Genomic DNA, 20,284 nt, shown 5'->3' on the forward strand with positions numbered 1-20,284 from the left:
ATGCGCGGCTGCGTGATTTTCGCGCAGCCGCCATCATAGAGATGAGGCTAGTCGACGCCCGTCACTGTCCAAGGTGCTGAAAGAGCTAACTGATCGGCAGTAACTCTTTCAGCACCCTCGACAGTGAATGCCGAACACAATATACACCAACCTGTGAATAAAAAAAGACTTTCATACTTACCAAGAACTTCCTGCTTCCCCCAGTCCGGGCTCCCGGCCGTTGCCTTGGTGATGCGTCCCTCTCTTGTCATCCGGCCCCACCTCCCAGGATGACGCCGCAGTCCATGAGACCGCTGCAGCCTGTGATTGGCTGCAGCCTGTGCTTGGCCTGTGATTGGCTGCAGCTGTCACTTGGACTGAACTGTCATCCCGGGAGGTCGGACCGGAGTTATCGGTAAGTCAGAACGTCTTTTTTTTTTTACAGGTTCATGGATTTTCGGAGCGGAAGTCACTGTCCATGGTGCTGAACCAGTTTAACGCTTTCAGCACCGTGGACAGTGACTGTCTCCTGACGTCGCGTACCCGAACATTTTTTACCGGTTTCGGTCAAAACGAGTTTGGCCGAACCCGGTGAAGTTCGGTGCGCTCATCTCGAATTTGACACTCCGTTTGGATGTTTGTAAACAGAAAAGCACGTGGTGCTTTTCTGTTTACATTCAGGAGTTTGACAGCTCTTGCGCGAATCACGCAGTTCGCACGGAAGTGCTTCCGTGCGGCATGCGTGGTTTTCACGCACCCATTGACTTCAATGGGTGCGTGAGTGCGCGAAAAACGCACGATTATAGAACATTTCGTGAGTTTTTTTCTGCGCACACGCGCTGAGCGCAATTCACGCATCGTCTAAACTGCCCCATTGACTAATATAGGTGCGTACGACATGCGTGCAAAGCACGCGCGTATATTACGTTCGTGTAAATGAGGCCTAAAACTGACAGGCATTCTATCAGACCCTGCTTCCAGGACCTAATAGGAGTGCAAAGATGGCAAATCTGGGGGCCTTCATTAGGCTATTGACCATAGCATCTAAGGGGTTAAACGGACAGGATTAGGCGGGATTCACACGAACGGGTCGTTCCCAAGCCCGAGTGCCGGCCGGTAAAATCGGCCATTCTGCCCGGCCGGTTTGCATAAAGTTTTGCATCCGTGCCGGGCCGGGCAGATCAGGACAGTGACATCAGCGGCAACTCCTGAAGGGGAATCCCCATGTGTTCGGGGATTCCGCTTCAGGAGTTTCCCCTGATGTCACTGCCCAGATATGGACAGAGACATCAAGCGCTCTGTCCAGGAGCGGAATCCCCGAAAACACGGGGATTCCGCTCCTTCAAGGAGCTAAAGTGCGGCTAGCACATAGCAGAACGGGGAGATACCTCCCTGCTCTGCTATAGTGGCGTCGCTACGGTAGTAGCAGCCGCAGCAGCTGCAGCTGCTAGCGGCGCCATCGAAGGTGTCGCCGGGCCAGGGTGCTTTTCAAGCAGGGGAAGGGAGCCAGCGCAGTGCTCCCTTCCACCTGCTGTACACCCCGGCCCTGCCACACCGTGTTCAGCGATGCCATTCGTCAGAATGGCATCAACTCCTCCTCCTCACATGCACTGTGCGCTGTGAGGAGGAGCAGAGAGAGCGCAAGCGCCGGGAAACCCGGCCATCACTCGGAACACATTCCAGTGATGGCCGTGTAATACCCGGCACCATAGACTTCTATGGGAGCCGGGCGGCCGGGTACCCGGGCAAAGATAGAGCATGTCCTATTTTTTGACGGCCGGATTTCCCGGCCGTCAAAAAATCGGTTGTGTGAATAGCCCCATTAGGGGTCTATTATTCCTAATGCAGCCGGGTGCCGGCCGATTTATGAACGGCCGGCACCCGGCCGGGAAACCCTGCCGTGTGAATGAGGCCTCAGAGGTTCTTCTGATCCCGACCATTAGAGCAGGATCTTGGCTTTCATGAGGCAACCGAGCACTTCAGTCCAATGCAGCACTCTGTACCAAGGCCCTTTAACAGCCCCGTAATAAGGCGTATCAGGGTTGTTGTTTAATTTCTTTATAAAGTCTACATTTTTTAGATTTTTCACGCACGTTAGTTTAAGCATGATATTTCTTATGATGTAAGGATAACTTCACATTACTTACCACATAGCATTGTAGCACAGTCAACAATGGAATGTATCCAAGCTGTTCTTGAATAATCTTGACCAAAATATACTTGGAACTCAACAAAGAATATTGAGATACATCTATAAAATGGGAAGAAAAAATGGTAGATAACTTAATGTACCAGAACTCAAGCAGTAATACATGTTATGCTCATAGTTACAATTTTAATATTGCAAGTTTTTAGGTGAACTTTGAAAGTTTTTAAAGCCGATTCCGTCTGGTCAGCAGGACTGATGGCTTTGGTGAAAGCTGGTCCTCCGTGTCGATCACATCTAAATTCATGAGCTTAGATTTTATCGAAAGCAGCTGGATCCTGCGTGCCAGAGATATGCAGGACCATCTTTCTGCCCAGCCGTCAGTTCTGCTGACCTGACGGTTTCAGTTTTGGCTGCAAAATACAGTTTCTATGTATACAGGATACATAGAAGCTGTATCCCAAAAAGTATTTTTTTTTAATAAAAACAATTTAAGGATATGTTCACACACTAATTTTGCAGCAGTATCTGCCACAGATTCCGCCGCAGAATTCCGCCTTCCAACCATTTCAATGGGAGTCGGACGCGTCATTTTCCCGCTAGTTGATTATTTCAGCGTCCTGCTCGTTCTTCAAGCGGATTCCACCCAAACCTCCCATTGATATCAATGGGAGGGAGGAATCTTCCTGCCGCTGACCGGAATAGTTCCACGGCGGATTTTGCGGCAGGACCCGCCACGCAAAATCCGCCGTGTGAACTAGCCCCAAAACTTAAAATCACATAATACATTGTTTTATTTTTATTTTTTAAATAAGTGAAAAGGTTTACATATCCTTTATAGTTCACTTTACATACACATTTACTCATATACATATTTAAATATTTTTTGGGGGTGTTTTTTTTAACTTCAATTTGATATGCCTTCTCACTCTATATTAATATTTATGGGGCTCAGCTGGTTCTATACCGCCAATTAATCCAAGGCCGGCTATAGGTTGGACATGTAATTAGGTCAATTTAGACCTAATGGTCTGCGCTGCCTTGTCACCTATATGAAAAGATGCAGACAATAATGTTCTGTTAAATAAAAACAATTGAAAACTACACACCTTGTAACAGCTCGTGTGCAGACTGTAACAAGAAAGCAGCCAGCCACAATCATCCACCCCCAGCCGCCATCAGGTGGGGCTGTGTGCAGAATCGTCTTCTTTGTCATGGTTGACAACCGTAGGCACCTCTTGAACCCAAACTTCCCACCTTAAACAGGTATAAATAGCGGCTGAGCTTCTTTGTCCACATAGGATCACATCCAGATACAGACAGTTTTTTGGCGACATGCGGAATACTCCAGGACAAAAGCTTTTTTATGTACAATTTTATTCACCATCTGAAAAAATATAAAAATATAAAAAGAATACAGAATTAGATCATTTAATTTAATTACCTGGTTAATAAATGCCAAAAATGATGGAAAACATCATCACAACTTAATGGTGTTTTCAGTGTAAACGAACAGGTGATAACACTCTGGGTAAAACTTATACATTGTGTTATGCCGGGGGCAGTGCAGGGGGGTGGTACATGGCACAGGAATTCAAAGAGCAATAAAGAGAGAATACCTGTGTCATGCACCGCCTCCTCAAGCCCTGCACACAAAATACATTTTACCTGAATTGTTCCTCTAAGGAAATGTAATAATACGTTAAAGAAAATGCTTTACGTAATCGGTTCCTTTTGTCTTATTTTTTAAAATCTGAAATCATTCTATGTGACGAATATGTAATAATTTGTGATAGCTAAACGAATTAGAAGCAAATATTTTTCAAACCCCCCATAGGTTGCCTTATGCTAAATCTGGCAGTAGAGTAAAGAGCAAGTGGGAAAAAAACAAGACTACAAACATAAAATTCAAGGCGAAACCACAACAAGAACCAAAAATCTTAATGACAACACTTAGCTTCATCGAGAATAAAACAAAAAGGAAATTCTTGGCTACATGATGAGAACAGATCTAGTTGAAAGAACGTCGCAAACACAAATATTAGGACATGGAGGGAATAACATCTGCTGACAGCATGCAAAGCAGACATGAAATCCAATGGGCATTGCTCCGCTGTGTTTTCTGTGAGCTCAATAAAATGTAACAAGCAATGGTATCTGTGACATCAAGTTTATATCATTACACATAGCATAATAGTATAAATGGTAATACTTCTAATAATATCATGCAGAGCTGAATGGACAATGCCCGTTCTCTACATCATCCTTGTTATCATTCAATAGATTGTTGTGTTTATAATCAGGAGTCCATTCAAAGCCATTTCTATGGGGCCATGCACACATCCGTTTTTGTTTTTTTTTTTCAGATCTGTGTGCCCGATTCTCAAAACCCAGAGCAGGTCCTATTCCTGTCAGTTTTGACAGATTAGTCTCGCCCATTCTATTCAATTGTCTGTTAAAAAAAAACGGACCGCACACAGGAGCCTCATTTTGTGTTTTGTGGCCATATAAAAAAAATCACAGATATGTGCATGAAGCCTTGTACATAACTCTTATTTAATACCAAAATACATACTAGCCGATATGTCTATTTCCTTTTTGTCCTGCAATGATATTGAGTGTAATGACTGGAGATTTATAGAGTGCATTGAATTGACACTTTTCCATTTAAATATTCATTAAATATTTGATCACAGAAGTGTGGCTGTACTACACTGTGCATAGATATGGCCATTCAGACCTACAATCATAGGGATGTATGCCATTTCCACATTTACTATCCATTGCACGGTTAAGACATATAATTAATTTCACATACACACATTAAGCAAACATGTTAATGCATTTCTAATTCAAATTAACCCTTACATTACCATCACATACCTAAAGTTAAAAAAAAGTCACTTACCATAGGGCAGCCTGTTTGCCATGTCAATGTAGTTATACTTTTTTCTGAATCTCTCCTGGACAGTATCATAGTTTTTAGAACTATGGACAGCTGCTATACAATCTACAATCCCTTGTTTTCCACCTTTGACCAACTATTATGTGGTGAAGGGAGGGGGGCGCTACCACATGTACTTCCTAAAGGTCTAAGGTTCCTAAGGTTCTCAAACATCAGCGACAGACGTTGAGCGCAAACAACCTATTCACAAAAACCTTCATTCTATCTGCAGCATGTGCCTGCATATTGTATCAAGGTTTTTGAGAAATTCATGTCCAAAACAACCTGTACCCTAAAAATTATCTAGGGTGCTGATAGTGTTAATGAAAGTTACTAAATGGCTCGTACCTACATTCCACAACTCAATTTGTTCTGAATAGACTCATATGCAATTAATATTAGTGACGCTCCACCTTGCAATAGATTTGTCTTGAAGAACAATCCCTAATAATCATACAGTTCGGGCATTTTGCAAGTTCTCATAATAAATGTATTGTCTAAAGTAGTTCTGGAGATCCAATCTATTTTATAACAGTCTGCATTCTGCAGTATATTGACAGGCTGAAGGTTGATGTAAGATGATATCGTATAAGCTGGGCTATGTTTACCTATAGGCACAGTAGACTTGTGCCTAAAGGCCCTGAAAGGAAGGGCGACTGCTGAAGGGTAAACGTATATGGATACAATGAACAGTGCGTATTCATATGTAAATAAGGAGTATATTTATATGTTAATTATGACAGTGCTGTGGGGATAAGAGGAGAGCACCCAGGCAAGGAGAAGAGCAAGGATGCAGAGGGCGTTTGATGTTGTGAGAATTAACCCACAATGTCTGTTTCACTATGTAATAGCAAACAAACAATTTAAAGTCATAGTTTAAATATAAAGACTCAACAGGTTAAGTCACAAGTTAGGTGCCACTGGCAAGTGTCTGGGCACCTCTATTGTATACTAGTAACATAGCAAACTTCATTGCATTATGAGAAACTTAGAGAAAAAGAAGTCATTACGCTAACGAATATGGTAAAAAATAAAAATTTTATTCAGACATACAACACAAAATAATACATATGTAAAATTCAAAGGGATCTGAAAAAAGAAACAGTGTGGTAGCTTCAAACAGATGAAGTTTTAGGATATCCTACCCATCAGACAAATTTCCTGGCAGTATGTGTATGCCTAACATTGACAAAATGTCAATTCCCCCTGAGGAAGCTAGACTGGCGAAACGCGCGTCGGGGCGCTACCATTTCAGGCTGCAGTGTGGGGCCACTTCAATATTCATCCTTATGGGTAAGCCTACCATAATACCTCTTATATCTTAATCTGGCAGTTTTTTGCCTGACTATGACACTCTTGTCTTGACCTATCCTTACTATTATGGCGTAATCTGCTATGCAATCCTTTGAATCTGGGCACTCTGTAACACACAGCTATATGCTGAACTTTGTGTTTCCCTTAACCATTGTACTTGTGTTGTTAATATTAGGCTGCAGATACGCCTCTATTTATATGACTCAGATGGTTTTGTCAATGTTAGGCATACACATACTGCCAGGGAATTTGTCTGATGGGTAGGATATCCTAAAACTTCATCTGTTTGAAGCTACCACACTGTTTCTTTTTTCAGATCCCTTTGAATTTTACATATGTATTATTTTGTGTTGTATGTCCGAATAAAATTTGTATTTTTTACCATATTCGTTAGCGTAATGACTTCTTTTTCTCTAAGTTTCTCAATTTAAAGTCATATATGACTTAAGGCCCTTTTATGCCCCCGATCATTCCCTTGTTTAAACAGGGCAACAATCAGCCGATGAACGAGCAAACGCTCATTCATCAGCTGATCATATGGTTTATGCAACAATAAGTATTATCGTTGTCGGCAGCACATCTCCATTGCGCCGATCAATAAACTGTATCGTTGATTGGCGCTTGTTTTCATGGCCCATATTGGCTGGTGTAAAAGGACCTTAAGGCTATGTTTACACATCATGATTTGTTGCAGATGTTGGTGCAGATTTTGCGCCAAAGCCAGAAGTGGATCCAGGAGGAAGGAGAAGTATAAGTTCTTGCTTTATATTTCCTTTTGAAACCACTTCTGGCTTGGACTCCAAAATTTGCATCAAAATTTGCTAAATCTACAAATCTGTCATGTATGACATTCTTTCATTTGGAGGAACGGGCCCCTGTTCTTGTGATCGGTGGGGGTCCCAGCGGTCATACCTCCACCGAACAGCATGTTATAACCCATCCTGTGGTTATGGGATAACATTTAGTCTTGAGACAACCCCTTTAAGATGTGATTTAATTGATGAGCAGAGTCTGAGGCACCTCCCTCCTCATTTAGTCAGATTGCTGGGCTATATACCAAGCCATTTTTTCCGTTTTTTCATCTTCGCTTTTAAAGAGCCATAACTTTTTCATTTTTCTGTCGACACAGCTGTGTGAGGGCTTGTTTTTTGCAAGATGAGTTATAGTTTTTAATCTCATGATTTTGAGGTACATTTAGTTTATTGATTAAATTTTATTAACTTTTTTGGAGGGGGGATTAGAAAAAGAACCATCAATTCCGCAATTATTTTTTTCTTTTTAAACTTTTGCTGTTTACTGTGCGGTGAAAATAACATATTAACTTTATTCTATAGGTTGATATGATTACGGTGATACCAAATCTGCAGAGGTTTTTCTCTGTTTTACTATTCTAGCACAATAAAAACACTTCTAAAAGAAAATAATTTGTTTTTGCATCGTCACATTCTAAGAGGCATAACTTCTTTATTTTTCCGTCAATGCATCCATATGTGGGCTTGATTTTTGTGGGATAAGATGTCGTTTTCATTGGGATTATTTTGGGGTACATGGGACTTATTGATTAACTTTTATTACATTTTATGGGGAAGGGGAATGGAAAAAAGCAATTTCGTCATTGTTTTTTGAATTTTTTTCTTATGCCATTCACCATGTAGTTTAAATACCCTGTTAACATTATTGTTCAGATTGTTACAATCGCAACGGTAATATAGATGTGTGGGTTTTTTCTTACACTTTGAAAAAATAAAAAACACTTTCTACGGAAAAAAATGGTTTTATTATTTTTTTAATGGCACAGTTTTTTTAATTAACTTTATTTAACATTAAATATTTTTTAAGTCCCACTAGGAGACTTCACTATGTGATCTTCTTAATGCTGATATACTGCTTTGGTATGCTTATTCTACCAAAGCATTACTGCCTGGGTATGTAAAATTTATGAGGCCGTGACTCTGGCATGGCCTAATAGGCATACAGCCATGGCAGGCCTGGGCCTTTTTTAGGGCCCCAGCTGCCATGACAACCCATTGGCGGCCTGCAATCGCTTTCGTGGGCCACAGATGAGTGACAGAGGGAGTCTTCTCCATCTGTAAACCACTTAGATGCCATGGTCTCTATTGACCATGCCTCTAAGGGGTTAAATGACCATGATCTGAGGTAACTCTGAACACAGCTGTTAGAGTAGGAACCCAGCTCTCATCAGATATCTGAGCACCTGCTCCTCTCGGCACTGGACACCTGTGCTGGACTTATTCCAATGCGGCATAAAAAAGTTAATGCTTTTGTATAAGACACCTTATTGACCACCGTGAAAAGCTGTATTGGCGGTCACTAAGGGGTAAATGCTGAATGTTTCTGAAACCCCTGCTCTGGGCACAAAGAAAGCTGGTACCAGCATTGTGTTTTTAGCACCAAATATACAGCTCTCATATTGAGCTGTAATTTAACCATTCAAATGCAGCCATAATCAGTTTTCTGCAGCAGGAATCCGCCTATGACACAGTTAAAATAGCTGTGAGTAGATATTTTTGCTTAGGCTGCAGTTCCGCCTGGCACAAGGCTTCACAGGCCAGCTTACCTTGGAATTTTGCAAGCAAGTACTTGAGAAACAACATGCACATAGCATAGAACACGTTAAACGGAAGCAATTTGACAGAATAGGAATGAATAAAAGGGTGTATACACATATTAGGTTTTTAGTTATGTTCCTTTTTTATTGTTGCTTAAGTGGCTCCAACATATTCTACAGTGATGTACGGAGCTTGTCATCACTCACACCAGTCCATATCCCACATGGTCTACAGGTGGTTTACATACGTGTGGTGTAGAAATATAAATTGATTACATTATGGTCAGGGCTAGATTGGCTTATAGGCCTAGAAGGCCTGCGCATATAGGCGGCCCTGAGAGAAGGACGACTGCGGAAGGGACAATTTAAATATGAATACACTGGCGTAGCATATTTATATGTAAATTATGAGTATTTATATGTTAATTAGACATAGTGCAGTGGTAGTAAAACCATGACACCCAGGGAGGGACAAAGGGAAAGGCTACAGATGATACTAAAAAGTGTCAGACTGGTTCTTAGAGCTCACCAGAAGAAATTATTGATCTAAACTTCCATCTAAACAGAAAATCAACTTTTAATTCCATTGTAATCTTTGTTGTTAGCATTGTATACACAGGATATATCATCAATAAGGTCTAATAGGTTATTTGTGAATCAACCCATGTTGACCCTAGTGGTAAGTGATTGGCTTTTACTGTATCATTGGACACCCATAATTATGTTAAGATCTGGGCCTACCGGAGGATTCTCTGTCTTTCTGGTGGGCAAGTCTGACCCTGGTGCTAGATATTGTAAAAAGTACAATGCAATGTTTTGCTTTATTTTGTAAGTGTAATAAACATTGTAAAGCCATATATGATTTAAGGCATGGCCGTACTTGATAAGCAGAGGTGGAAGGTTCTTACACGGCCCAATACGGGCTGTGAAAACAAGCGCCGATCAATGATCGTTTGCTCCTTCCACAAGGAGCTATGATTGGTTATGTATGGGGACAAGCCATCGTTACTACGATTGTTCGTCTTATGCATTTCCACCATGTTGGCGCCACATCTCCCCGTTTACACAGGGAGATGTGCTGCCAACAACGATAGTAATTAATGTTGCATAAACAAGCAGATCAGCCGATAAATAAGTGTTTGCTCGTTCATCGTCTAATCGTTGCCCTGATTACACTGGTGGGCCAGTCTGATATTGTGAGAAGTGCAGTGCAATGTTCTGCTTTATTTTGTAAAAAGTAATAAATATTTTAAAGCCATAAATAACTTAAGGTGTGGTCTATTTGATAAGCGGAGTCTAGAGGTCCTATTACACGGGCCAAGCTTGTTGGTCGCCGCTCGTTTGCTTCTTTCATAAGGAGCAATGATAGGTTATGTAAGGGGACAAGCGATCGTTACTACGATCGTTTGTCACCATACATTTCCATCATGTTGGCAGCACATCAGGCAGATGTGCTGCCGACAACGATAATATTTATTGCTGCATAAACGAGCAGATCAGCTGATGAACGAGCGTTTGCTTGTTCATTGGCTGATCATTGCCCTGTTTACACCGGGCACTGATCGGTAACAAGCGTTCATATGCATGCTCGTTTGCCCGATCATTGGCCCATGTAAAAGGGCCTTGAGACAGCAGACAAACCCTAAGATGTAAATCCCATACTAGTTATGGCTGTAGAACTGAAATGAAATAAAAAAACCTACATGAGAAATCAGAGAATGTTCTGGAATCAGTTAAGAAAGGGACATGTGTGTATGTAAATATATATATATATATATATATATATATATATATATATCCAAAAAAGAGAGATAGAAGCAGCACTCAAAAAAACTCTGGTTTATTCATCCAGCATACACTGCAACGTTTCACCTTCTCTATGAAGGCTTTTTCACAGGCAAGGAATCACAGTGCTGCTCCTACCCTTGATTTGTCTATATATATATATATATATGAAATTTTAACCATATTTTCAAGGTGGAGGCTGGTCCACAATGTGAAAATGTATTAAATATATACCAAGAGTGAAAACCAGGCCAGTACTTTAGTATAACACCGTGACAAAATGCTATAAAATGAACCTGCTAGTAACTGTAATGTTTCTACACTATTAGTAACATTTTACCTAACAGAAATATAGGAGCCACTAGTAAATCATGAAACGCAGTAAAATCACAACTTTTAGAATTACAAGTTTAGAACTTTTTGTAAGTATCAGACTACATTTGACTATTTACAATATTATTTGCCATAATGTATATTCCTTGTGATTAAATGCATATAAAGGCAAAGTAAATATGTCTACCTGTAACACGTGTAGATCTGATGTAAGTAGCTAAGGCCCCACGACTGTATCCACCTCAACCCAGTTTCCAATAAAAGCAGATAGTCTGGATACTAAATCTATGTATGCTGTGAAACGTTATAAGCATACAGTATCCCAGACAGTTATTTGTACATACAGTATTGTGTACAATATAAGCTGCCGAATATAATTAGGAGCTACTATTATTAGATGGCTTCTGCTAGTCAGTTATAGATAGCTATGAGAACACTTCATGCTCAGGTTCACCTTGCTCAACTTACAGTAATATATTAAATTGTATGAATATTATGTGTCTGTGTATATATCTATATACACATATATATATTACTGAATGCCTGAATTGCATTTAGTCGTTTATAACATAGCCATGACTGCTGGGACGGATCCATTTTCCAACAGATCTAAACGAACACTGGTGGATCCCATTGGCTTTAATGGGCTCCGTCGGGGTTCAGTTAGGGTACAGCAAAGAATAGTGATGCAGACTGAGCTCTTACTGTCAAATATACTGGAAAGTGTGCCCAGACGCAAATGTGAACAGAGCCTTAGGGCACATTCCGACGTGGCGGAATTGCTGTTGAATTCCGCTGTGGACAGTCCGCAGTGGAATTCTGCAGCAGCCGTTTTTTACATTTGTTGCTATACATTTTTAGGAAACTTAGTTCAGATGTTGCGGAAAATAACTGTGTGGAATTTAGGCTGCGGTGCAGAATTTTCCCTCCGCAGCATGCTCATGACGATGCAGAGAAGAAACAGAATTTCACTGCGGATTTCAGGCTTTGCAATACAAAAACTGAAATCTGTGGCAAGTCCCCTGGGATATCTGCAACGTCTGAATTACCTGTCAAATATGCAAATGTTGGTGCAGATTCGTTATGTAATTGCCCCGAATCTGCACCAACATTTGCAGCGGAAAAATTCTGCCACATCTGAACATGGCCTTACAAGCAGGGGCATTTTAACAGTAAGATGCAGGGTTGCTGGCAATTCTAATTCCCCATAGCTGCCCTGTGAATATAACAACAAAAGGATGATGCCGTTGACCTACCCAACCCTATTGCCAGCTTAGGCCCTGTTTACACAGGTAATGGATCATAATGGAGCTCGACAGATCCCATTGACTTATAATGGATCCTTCAAGTTTCCATCATGTTTTTGTCAGGCCTTAAAAAAACAATAAAAAACAGGGAGCTCGGTTCCCAACTGCAGTGTGAATAGAGCCTACAATGTTAATATCCACAGAGATGCAAAGATTATTGATTGTTTCAAATATGACTATTTTTAAATTATCGACACGATATAATAAAAAGTTACAACACTTTCCAGTATAGTTTTTGTATGAATACCTCATGTTTTTTCAAGATCTCTGCTTGCTGTCATTCAATAGGAACCTTCACTGTTTGGTTCTTTGGGATAAAAATCTGTCCTGGTAATGTGACAGATTCACAGGTACTTGAAGCTGTGACTTCTAATGAGCTGTTAGATGAAACAGCTACAAGTTGAGTTATTAAGTGACTGGAAGCAGAGATCATGAAATTTTAAAAATTTAATAATTGAAATTGTATAATTTTTGATCAAACACACAATTTATTTTCTGGAACCGGAATACCCCTTTAAATAGCATTTATCAACCATAATTTTACTACTGGGAAAACTTTAGCCACAGGCGCATTCCTAAAATAGCATAAAGTATTGCAGGAAAATTCATCACCGAACGCAGACTGCTTAATGGCATGCTTCCATCTAAAGGCCTTGTTCACATAGTGCAGATTTGCTCCGGATTTTGTCTGCATTTTTTTTTAGCCAAAATCAGAATTGGATTCAGGAGAGCAGATGTATGAAGCCTTTCTTTATATATTTCTTCTCTTTAGATTTCCGTTCCTGGTTTTGGCTTGAAAAATACTGGCAAAATCTGCGGCAAATTTGCATTTTGTGAACAAGGACTAAGAGAGCTTCTCAAATAATAGTAAATGTCGAACTGTCATTTCAGTGAAGCCAAAATATGACATTAAAATGAGGTACTTTAATCTCCTGAACATACTTTGCAAGTTGCTTATTAAGAGATGATGCCTCTTACCTTAGTAACACTCCTTGGCACAGTCATAAAGAATAAGCAATAGTAAATATATAGGAAAGCTGGTGCTGAGTGTGTTAATAATTGTTGCCCTGTGTTCAGAATGAATGTTTCTTCAGATCAGTTGGTGCACTCTTTTACATATAAAATACTGGACCAGCCAAGGAGAAAAGATAACCATTGACCAAACTGCACTCAGCACTTTTTAAAGTTTCACATATTCTCGGTAGACACTAGGAGGCTTATTTCAGGAACATCAGTGTAATCATTCATATTAAACATTGCTGAAGGCCAGTGCCAATTATTAGCTAAATCAACAGACGTCTTCAATGGAATGTTTATTTTTACCTGCACTCAGTAACACACTGTGTACTCAGCACAATCTAATAAAGGTTAAACTTACCACCGTGTAACCTGCTATAACTGACCAAATACATTACACATTTTCTCTCTAGGAAAGTCAATTTGGAAAGATAGTTATCCCATTTGTACATATCTTAATGTTTTCAACTGACATTTTGATCCGATTGATGGCGGACTTATCCGTTATTGGGTATAAATACACATTTGGCATGACTCATTGGGGGGAATTTATCAATTAGTGTAATATTTTTAAAAGCGGCAAGACGAGTGGGCAGGGTTAACAAGGATGAGGCGAATGGACCAGCATATTTATTATTAAGTATGCCAGATTGATTTTCTGGTGTAAGGAAAGTCCTTGTTTGCAAAATTTATTTTGAGGCGTGCAATAGACAGAATACTTACTAGAAGCTGCAGCAGCATTTTTGTGTGTCTCTCTCTGCCTCTCTCTCACTCTGTTCCTGCTCCCTCCTGCCGCCGTCTCCATAGACTTCTGTGGGCAGCATATAACCTGATTGCTCAGTGAGCTGAAAGTCAGTCGGAATTTAGCAGTAAATACAGAGTGAGTGAACAGTTAGCAGGGGGGACGGGGGAAGGAGCCTTATAAATGGTGAAAAATGTATTATAAAAAGTCTTATATTCACTTATACTATTAATTAATGCAAAGTTTGTGGAAATATTTGAAGGGGTTGTCCAATATCAGTATGTTACGGCATATCGCTAGTATAGGTATGGGCTCCAGAGCTGGGTCCCACATCACCCGACCCCCGTTTCTCATGGTGCGGCGGCCAATTGTCCCATCTCTAGGACCCCCACCTGTTAGGAGAACTCCTAAAGCTTTTTTTTTAACAAGTGGAGATGGCCCCATTTAAAAATGTACTTTTGGTCGCGCATTTGTACATCACTCTCTCCATTGTAGACTATAAGAGTTACGGAAACAGCCCAAAAAAATGAACTCACTGTAGGTGAGGATCCCGGTGGTGAGATCCCTACCTATCAGACATTTGTAGCATATAAATGTTCCATCTGGGAAATCCCCTCAAAATAGTATTTTTGGGCATGGAGCATATGCAAAGTTTATATGAACATTATTAGGATCATTTTCTGAAAACTGAATAAAAGTCTATTAAAAAATAAATTGTGGACAGAGTCTGATGTGAGTGATGACAATCTCTATGTACTGCAGAATATGTTGATGCTATCTAAGCAACAGGAAACACTGCCCACAGGCTTTAATGACTATTTACAGATAAAAATTATTTAGATAGAGTTTCCATGTTTAACCTGTTCGTGCTTGTTAAAGGGTTATAACTTTTATTTTTTATGCTATCAAAGTGATTTTTTCATTTTTGTGTGACAGGAAATTCTGCTTTCTATTTACTACTTTTTGTTTAGAATTCTTGAACTTTTAGTCTGTAAAGAATATTTAAAAAATTGAATTTTTCAAATAATAACAAATTTGGAAACCCTTAAATAGAATTTAGATTTTGTCCGCTTTAGTCTACTTTTAATTTTTATATATAACATGGCTTAGTACAGAGAATTGTGTCGGGGGAGAGTTTCAGAAACAGTGGGTGGGGTATTAGGAGTTTTTCATAGTTTATTATTATTATTATTATTATTATTATTATTAGTTCATTATTATTTGTTTTCTTTTCACATTTTTGTGCATAGATCTATTTCTGCTTTCTTTACTCTGCTTACTTCGACAGTTGGTCGCCGGGACCTGCAGATGCATAATTTCCTAGGCAATTGCAGCTCTGCAGTGCCATGAAAAACACAGGGCTACAGAATTTTGGTTGCACTGGGAATTGTGCATTTGCAGGTTGTGTACTGAATGTCAGAGAGAGCCAAGCACGCAGTAGAGAAAGCAGAAACCTTTTTTTACCATGTTGATCTTGATCTTTGTACACATAGTGCTCGATGAGCGCTGTGTCTACAATAGAGACAGAAGCAGCGCCATTACCTCTATTGGTCCTGGCAATGACGTGATCGCCGGGACACCTGACACCTGACAGTGCTGCTGGGTCTAATAAAGCCCCTAAACAGCCCCTAAACAGTCACTGTAAATACATGTATGGGCGAATTCCCATCAAAGCATCTAAAAGCAATTATTCCCAGAATGTATAATCAGAGGTTGAATAAAAATGTCTTTCTAGCAGAAATGTTTTGTGTTCAGGACAAAGGCCATTCGTAGTAATCCAACTGCTCTTAGATACCAGTTAAGCTAGATTTCTGAGGAAAATGCTTTCTCAACACAATGCTTTAGTCTTATGAAGTCTTCTGTTGTATGATGTGTACTGTATGTATTACCAGCTGAAATTTGGGAGCTTTGCAGACTGAAAATCTTATATTTAGGCTGATTTCACACAGGACGGATACGCTGCGTAAGAGCATGCAGCCTATCCGCCCTGAGCGCCGCAGGGAATTCCGGGCAAAAAAACGCATTAAACTGTGGTGCATTTTTTCGCCCAGAAAGTTCGCTACAGAAAACTGCAGAACTTAGCCGGCCTGACGTTTCATACCAGGAGACCGCTGTAGCCTGTGATTGGCTGTAGCGGTCACATGGGATGAGATATCATCTCAGGAGGAAGAAACACAGACTCCTGTGTATGTATAAGATTATTTTTTTTCCGAGTTGCGTTTTTTGCAGCAGAATCGCTGCAAACCCGCCGCAAAGATGCAACAACTGCTATTTGTTGCAGATTTTACCTCCTCATTGAGTTATATGGGGAAAACCCGCAACAATTAAGCAGCATTTACACAAATACAATTGACATTCTACGGAATAAAATTCTGCATCGTTGGTCAATTTCTTAACATTTTTTAGATGAAAACTTGTGATAGATGAAAAACATTAGGAGTGCTCTGGTTTCATGTAAACAAAGACTAAAGGTGTTGTCCCACCATTAAATATCCTATTCATTGTATACATCATAAAAATGTAACAATGTTTGCCATTTACATGTTGTTAAAGGGATATTCCCAACTTAGACATTTATGGCATATCCACAGAAAAATAATATACTGCTACTGTACTGTTAAAAACTTGCTATTGGTGGATGTTGAATAACAAGTAATCAAAAGACAAGAACAATGTAACTAGAAGATATCACTTGGATAGCTGATTTTCATTATTAGGTACTTGCTATATAAAAGATTTGTCTCATGAAGACATCACATTTCAATATACCTTATTGGGGCACAATTTGCAGCTAAAACATTCAATAGCAGCTTCACAGATTGCATAGGGCTAAGAAACACCCTTTGTACACCTCCCAGTTAAATTTAGGAAGTCCAGCATAATAAATTAAAACAAAAACATAATGCAAAGCAAACAAGCAGAGCAAACCATATATCCAAGTCCACAGGACAGAGAAAAACACAAGGTGGGAAGGCTAGATGTCCTTTTGAAAGCAGGGGGCTCGAGTTAATTGGTGTATAATTTGATTAAATTAAAAATTCCATCAGTCCTACTAGTACACAAGGGCAGAAATACCCCATTAATGTGCTGCTGTTACTACTAAGGGAAAACAGATCTACGTTAGAAATCTACACTTGTTAAAAAAAAGTGTTCCATAAAAAGTTGCAAAAGTGTTAAATAAAACACTTATTTGGTATCTTCCCAATCGTAACAATCTGTATAATAAAGTTAACGTGTTATTTAAACTGAATGGCGAATGACATAGAAAATAGACCGCAATAAACAGTGGAAATGCTTTTCTTTCCATTCTTTCACCGCAAAAATTAAAAGTTAATCAATAATCTATTTGTAACCCAAAATGATTCTATTAAAGAAAAACGTATCTGGCAAAAAATAAGCCCACATACGATTACATCGACAGAAAAATAAATTATGACTCATGGAATGCGGCAAAAAATAGTAAAATATAAATCATAACATTTTTGGTATCGTCATAATCATACCGACCTACACAATAAAGGTAACATGTTATTAATGCTGCATGGTGTACGGCATAAATGTTTACAGACAAAAATCTCAATGACTTTATGAAAAGAGTATTCCTGAAGTACAATAATTTGTCCGGAATTATGAAGAGTAAAAACATTATGAGTGTGAAAACATTTTCAGGCAATACGTTGTTTCTGCCAATGATTTCTATTGTAATTATTCAGTAAAAATCCTATGAAATTATTTCAGATAGGATCATATTTTTATAGAATCAATGACTTAAATTTACATAGTTACAATGCACAACAAGCGTTTTCTGGAAAATTGTTTACATCTTAACTCTCATCTGTATCAGCACAAGGTCGGATGGTTCGGCTGTACAGAGTATAAAATGTGATCCTTTATAAACTAAGAAATAAGAACAGACAAGTACAGTTTGAGGTCAAAAAGGACAAGTAATAACAAAATAACAAGTCTTCTAGAAAATATGCATTGTCAATAGAGACACTATAGTGTGTACTTTACTCAGGGCCGGCGTCAGCACCCGGCGAACCCGGGCAAGTGCCGGGGCCCACTCGGCCGCCGGGTGCTGACACTGCCGTCGTTAGGGCATCACTGTCCATATATGGACAGTGATGTAAGAAGGAGAGGAGTCCCAGGCAGAGCGCTGTCTCTGGGAAAGCCCCTGACATCGCTGTCCATATATGGACAGTGAATATGGTCAGCGATGCAAGGACCAGAGCAGTGTCCCAGTCTGACCGCGCTGGTCCCGCCTCCAACCGAGCCTGCGTCTGCGGGATGCAGATTCAGTTGGGTTGTATGCTGGAACCTCGCTCCAGCATTCACTGTGCCGTGAGCAGCTCTTGAAATTGAGAGGTACTCAATTTACAAGCCATAATGAGTTCGTCATGAGGTTGCTTCAATTTGTGTTGGGACGTAATTCTTTCACGTTCAATGGAAAGTTTTTTCACCAGCTCAGAGGAGTGGCAATGGACAGTCCCTGTGTCCCAACCTTTGCTAATCTTTATCTGGGCTGGTGGGAGAAAGAAATGGTCTTCCAAGAGGCGATGGAAACTTGTACTTCAAGTGTGATCCTCTGGCTTAGAGTCGTTGACGATATTCTAATATTATCGAATGGCTCACAAACCAAATTTAGAGCATTTGTAATGATTAATATTGGCCTAGTTTTCACCTCTGAAATCCATTTGGACAAAATTACATTATTGGACCTGTCTATAAGTAAATCAGTGTCAGGAAGAGTGAACACACATATCCATAAAAAAACCAACAGCTACTAATACTCTATTAAGGTGGGATAGCTGGCATCCGAAATCACTCAAAAAGGGGATTCTAAAAGGACAATATCTGCGAGCTCGTAGAAATTGCACCAATATGTCTGATTATCAAAACACAGCCTCACACTTAAAAACAAGGTTTGGTCGAAGGGGATATCCAGATTGGGTTCTCAAAAATGCATATTAACATGCCTTATCAGTGGACAGGGATGAGCTTCTCAATCCAAGGATGAGAGAGACTGGTGAGATCGACCTTAGAATCATAGGGACCTATGATTCACAACATACACAAGCAAGAGAGGTCATTCAGACATTCTGGGGTATTTTAAAAGCTGACCCAGATATATGGAGTCTTCTGAGTGATAGGCCAGCAATTACCTACCGTAGAGGACATAATTTAAAAGACAAATTGGTTCAGAGCCATATGAAACCAGTCATTCGGTCAACCTGGCTGCCTAAGCCCCCCATTGGTACATATAGCTGTGGTACCTGTAAAGCGTGTAGATCAATCTTAACAAGTAAATCATATTGTAGTACCACATCAGGTCGTTCTTACAAGAATTATGACTTCATCAATTGTAGGACCCAAGGTGTCATATATTTGATGACATGCAGCTGTGGTATTCAATATGTGGGTAAAAACATTCGCGAATTTCGCAGACGTATCAGAGACCATATCAATGATACGGTAAAACGAGCTGATACTCCGATCGCATGCCATATCTGGGAATGTCATCAGGGTAACCCTGACCATCTGAGATTTCAGGGCATTGAATGGGTACATCCTTATACTAGAGGGGGTGACTGGGATAAACGTTTACTTCAGCGGGAAGCAAGGCGGATATTTTTGTTACAGACTGTTAAACCTGGAGGCCTTAACGATAACATCTCCTATACCTGTTTCTTATAAGGTGGAGCAGATATTTGGAGATAGTAGTTTGATGCGTATGGATCGGTTGCGATTTTTTATTAATATTATCTATACATCCCATTGGCTCATATATAATTTAGCTTTTTTTGTTTATCAAAATCAATTTTCTCTTTATGACGTCTCAGCGATATGACTTCAATTTGCTTCTCCTATATACGCCAATATTTAGAATTACAGCCGCTTGGTGATTCCCATAGTTACATGGCGCTGCCATTTACAGTGCCCGGGGAGGAGTGATTTGGATGAGCTCGTAAATGGGCGTGGTGTCTGATGACGTGGTGCGCTCTGATTGGGAGTTTGAGGTAATCGTCCAGCCTCCCAAAGGGCAGGGCTAAAAGCTTAAATATCCGGCATTCTGTTGCATCGCTGCGGTCAGATACCAGAACCGTGCTGTTAGGAGAAAAACTCTAGCAGACACAGGGCGGATAGACAA

At 40.0% G+C, this 20,284-nt stretch overlaps 1 protein-coding gene across 2 annotated transcripts in view; it reads right to left on the reverse strand.

Annotated features, from left to right (window-relative positions):
• SLC16A12 (solute carrier family 16 member 12) overlaps positions 1-20,284 on the reverse strand; it is a 55,926-nt gene that overhangs the window by 11,258 nt on the left and 24,384 nt on the right. The window contains exons 1-3 of one of the 2 annotated variants that reach the window (XM_075841206.1): positions 5,034-5,137; positions 3,235-3,512; positions 2,127-2,230 (exon numbers count right to left, since the gene is read on the reverse strand). In XM_075841206.1, coding sequence (XP_075697321.1) covers positions 2,127-2,230; positions 3,235-3,341 — 211 coding nt within the window. In that variant the 5' untranslated portion in view covers positions 3,342-3,512; positions 5,034-5,137. Of the gene's footprint in view, positions 1-2,126; positions 2,231-3,234; positions 3,513-5,033; positions 5,138-20,284 lie in introns of those variants that run through there. The other variant, XM_075841205.1, reaches the window with a different exon arrangement.

The sequence above is a fragment of the Rhinoderma darwinii genome, chromosome 11, assembly GCF_050947455.1.
Source record: "Rhinoderma darwinii isolate aRhiDar2 chromosome 11, aRhiDar2.hap1, whole genome shotgun sequence".
NCBI classification, from domain to species: Eukaryota; Metazoa; Chordata; class Amphibia; order Anura; family Rhinodermatidae; genus Rhinoderma; species Rhinoderma darwinii.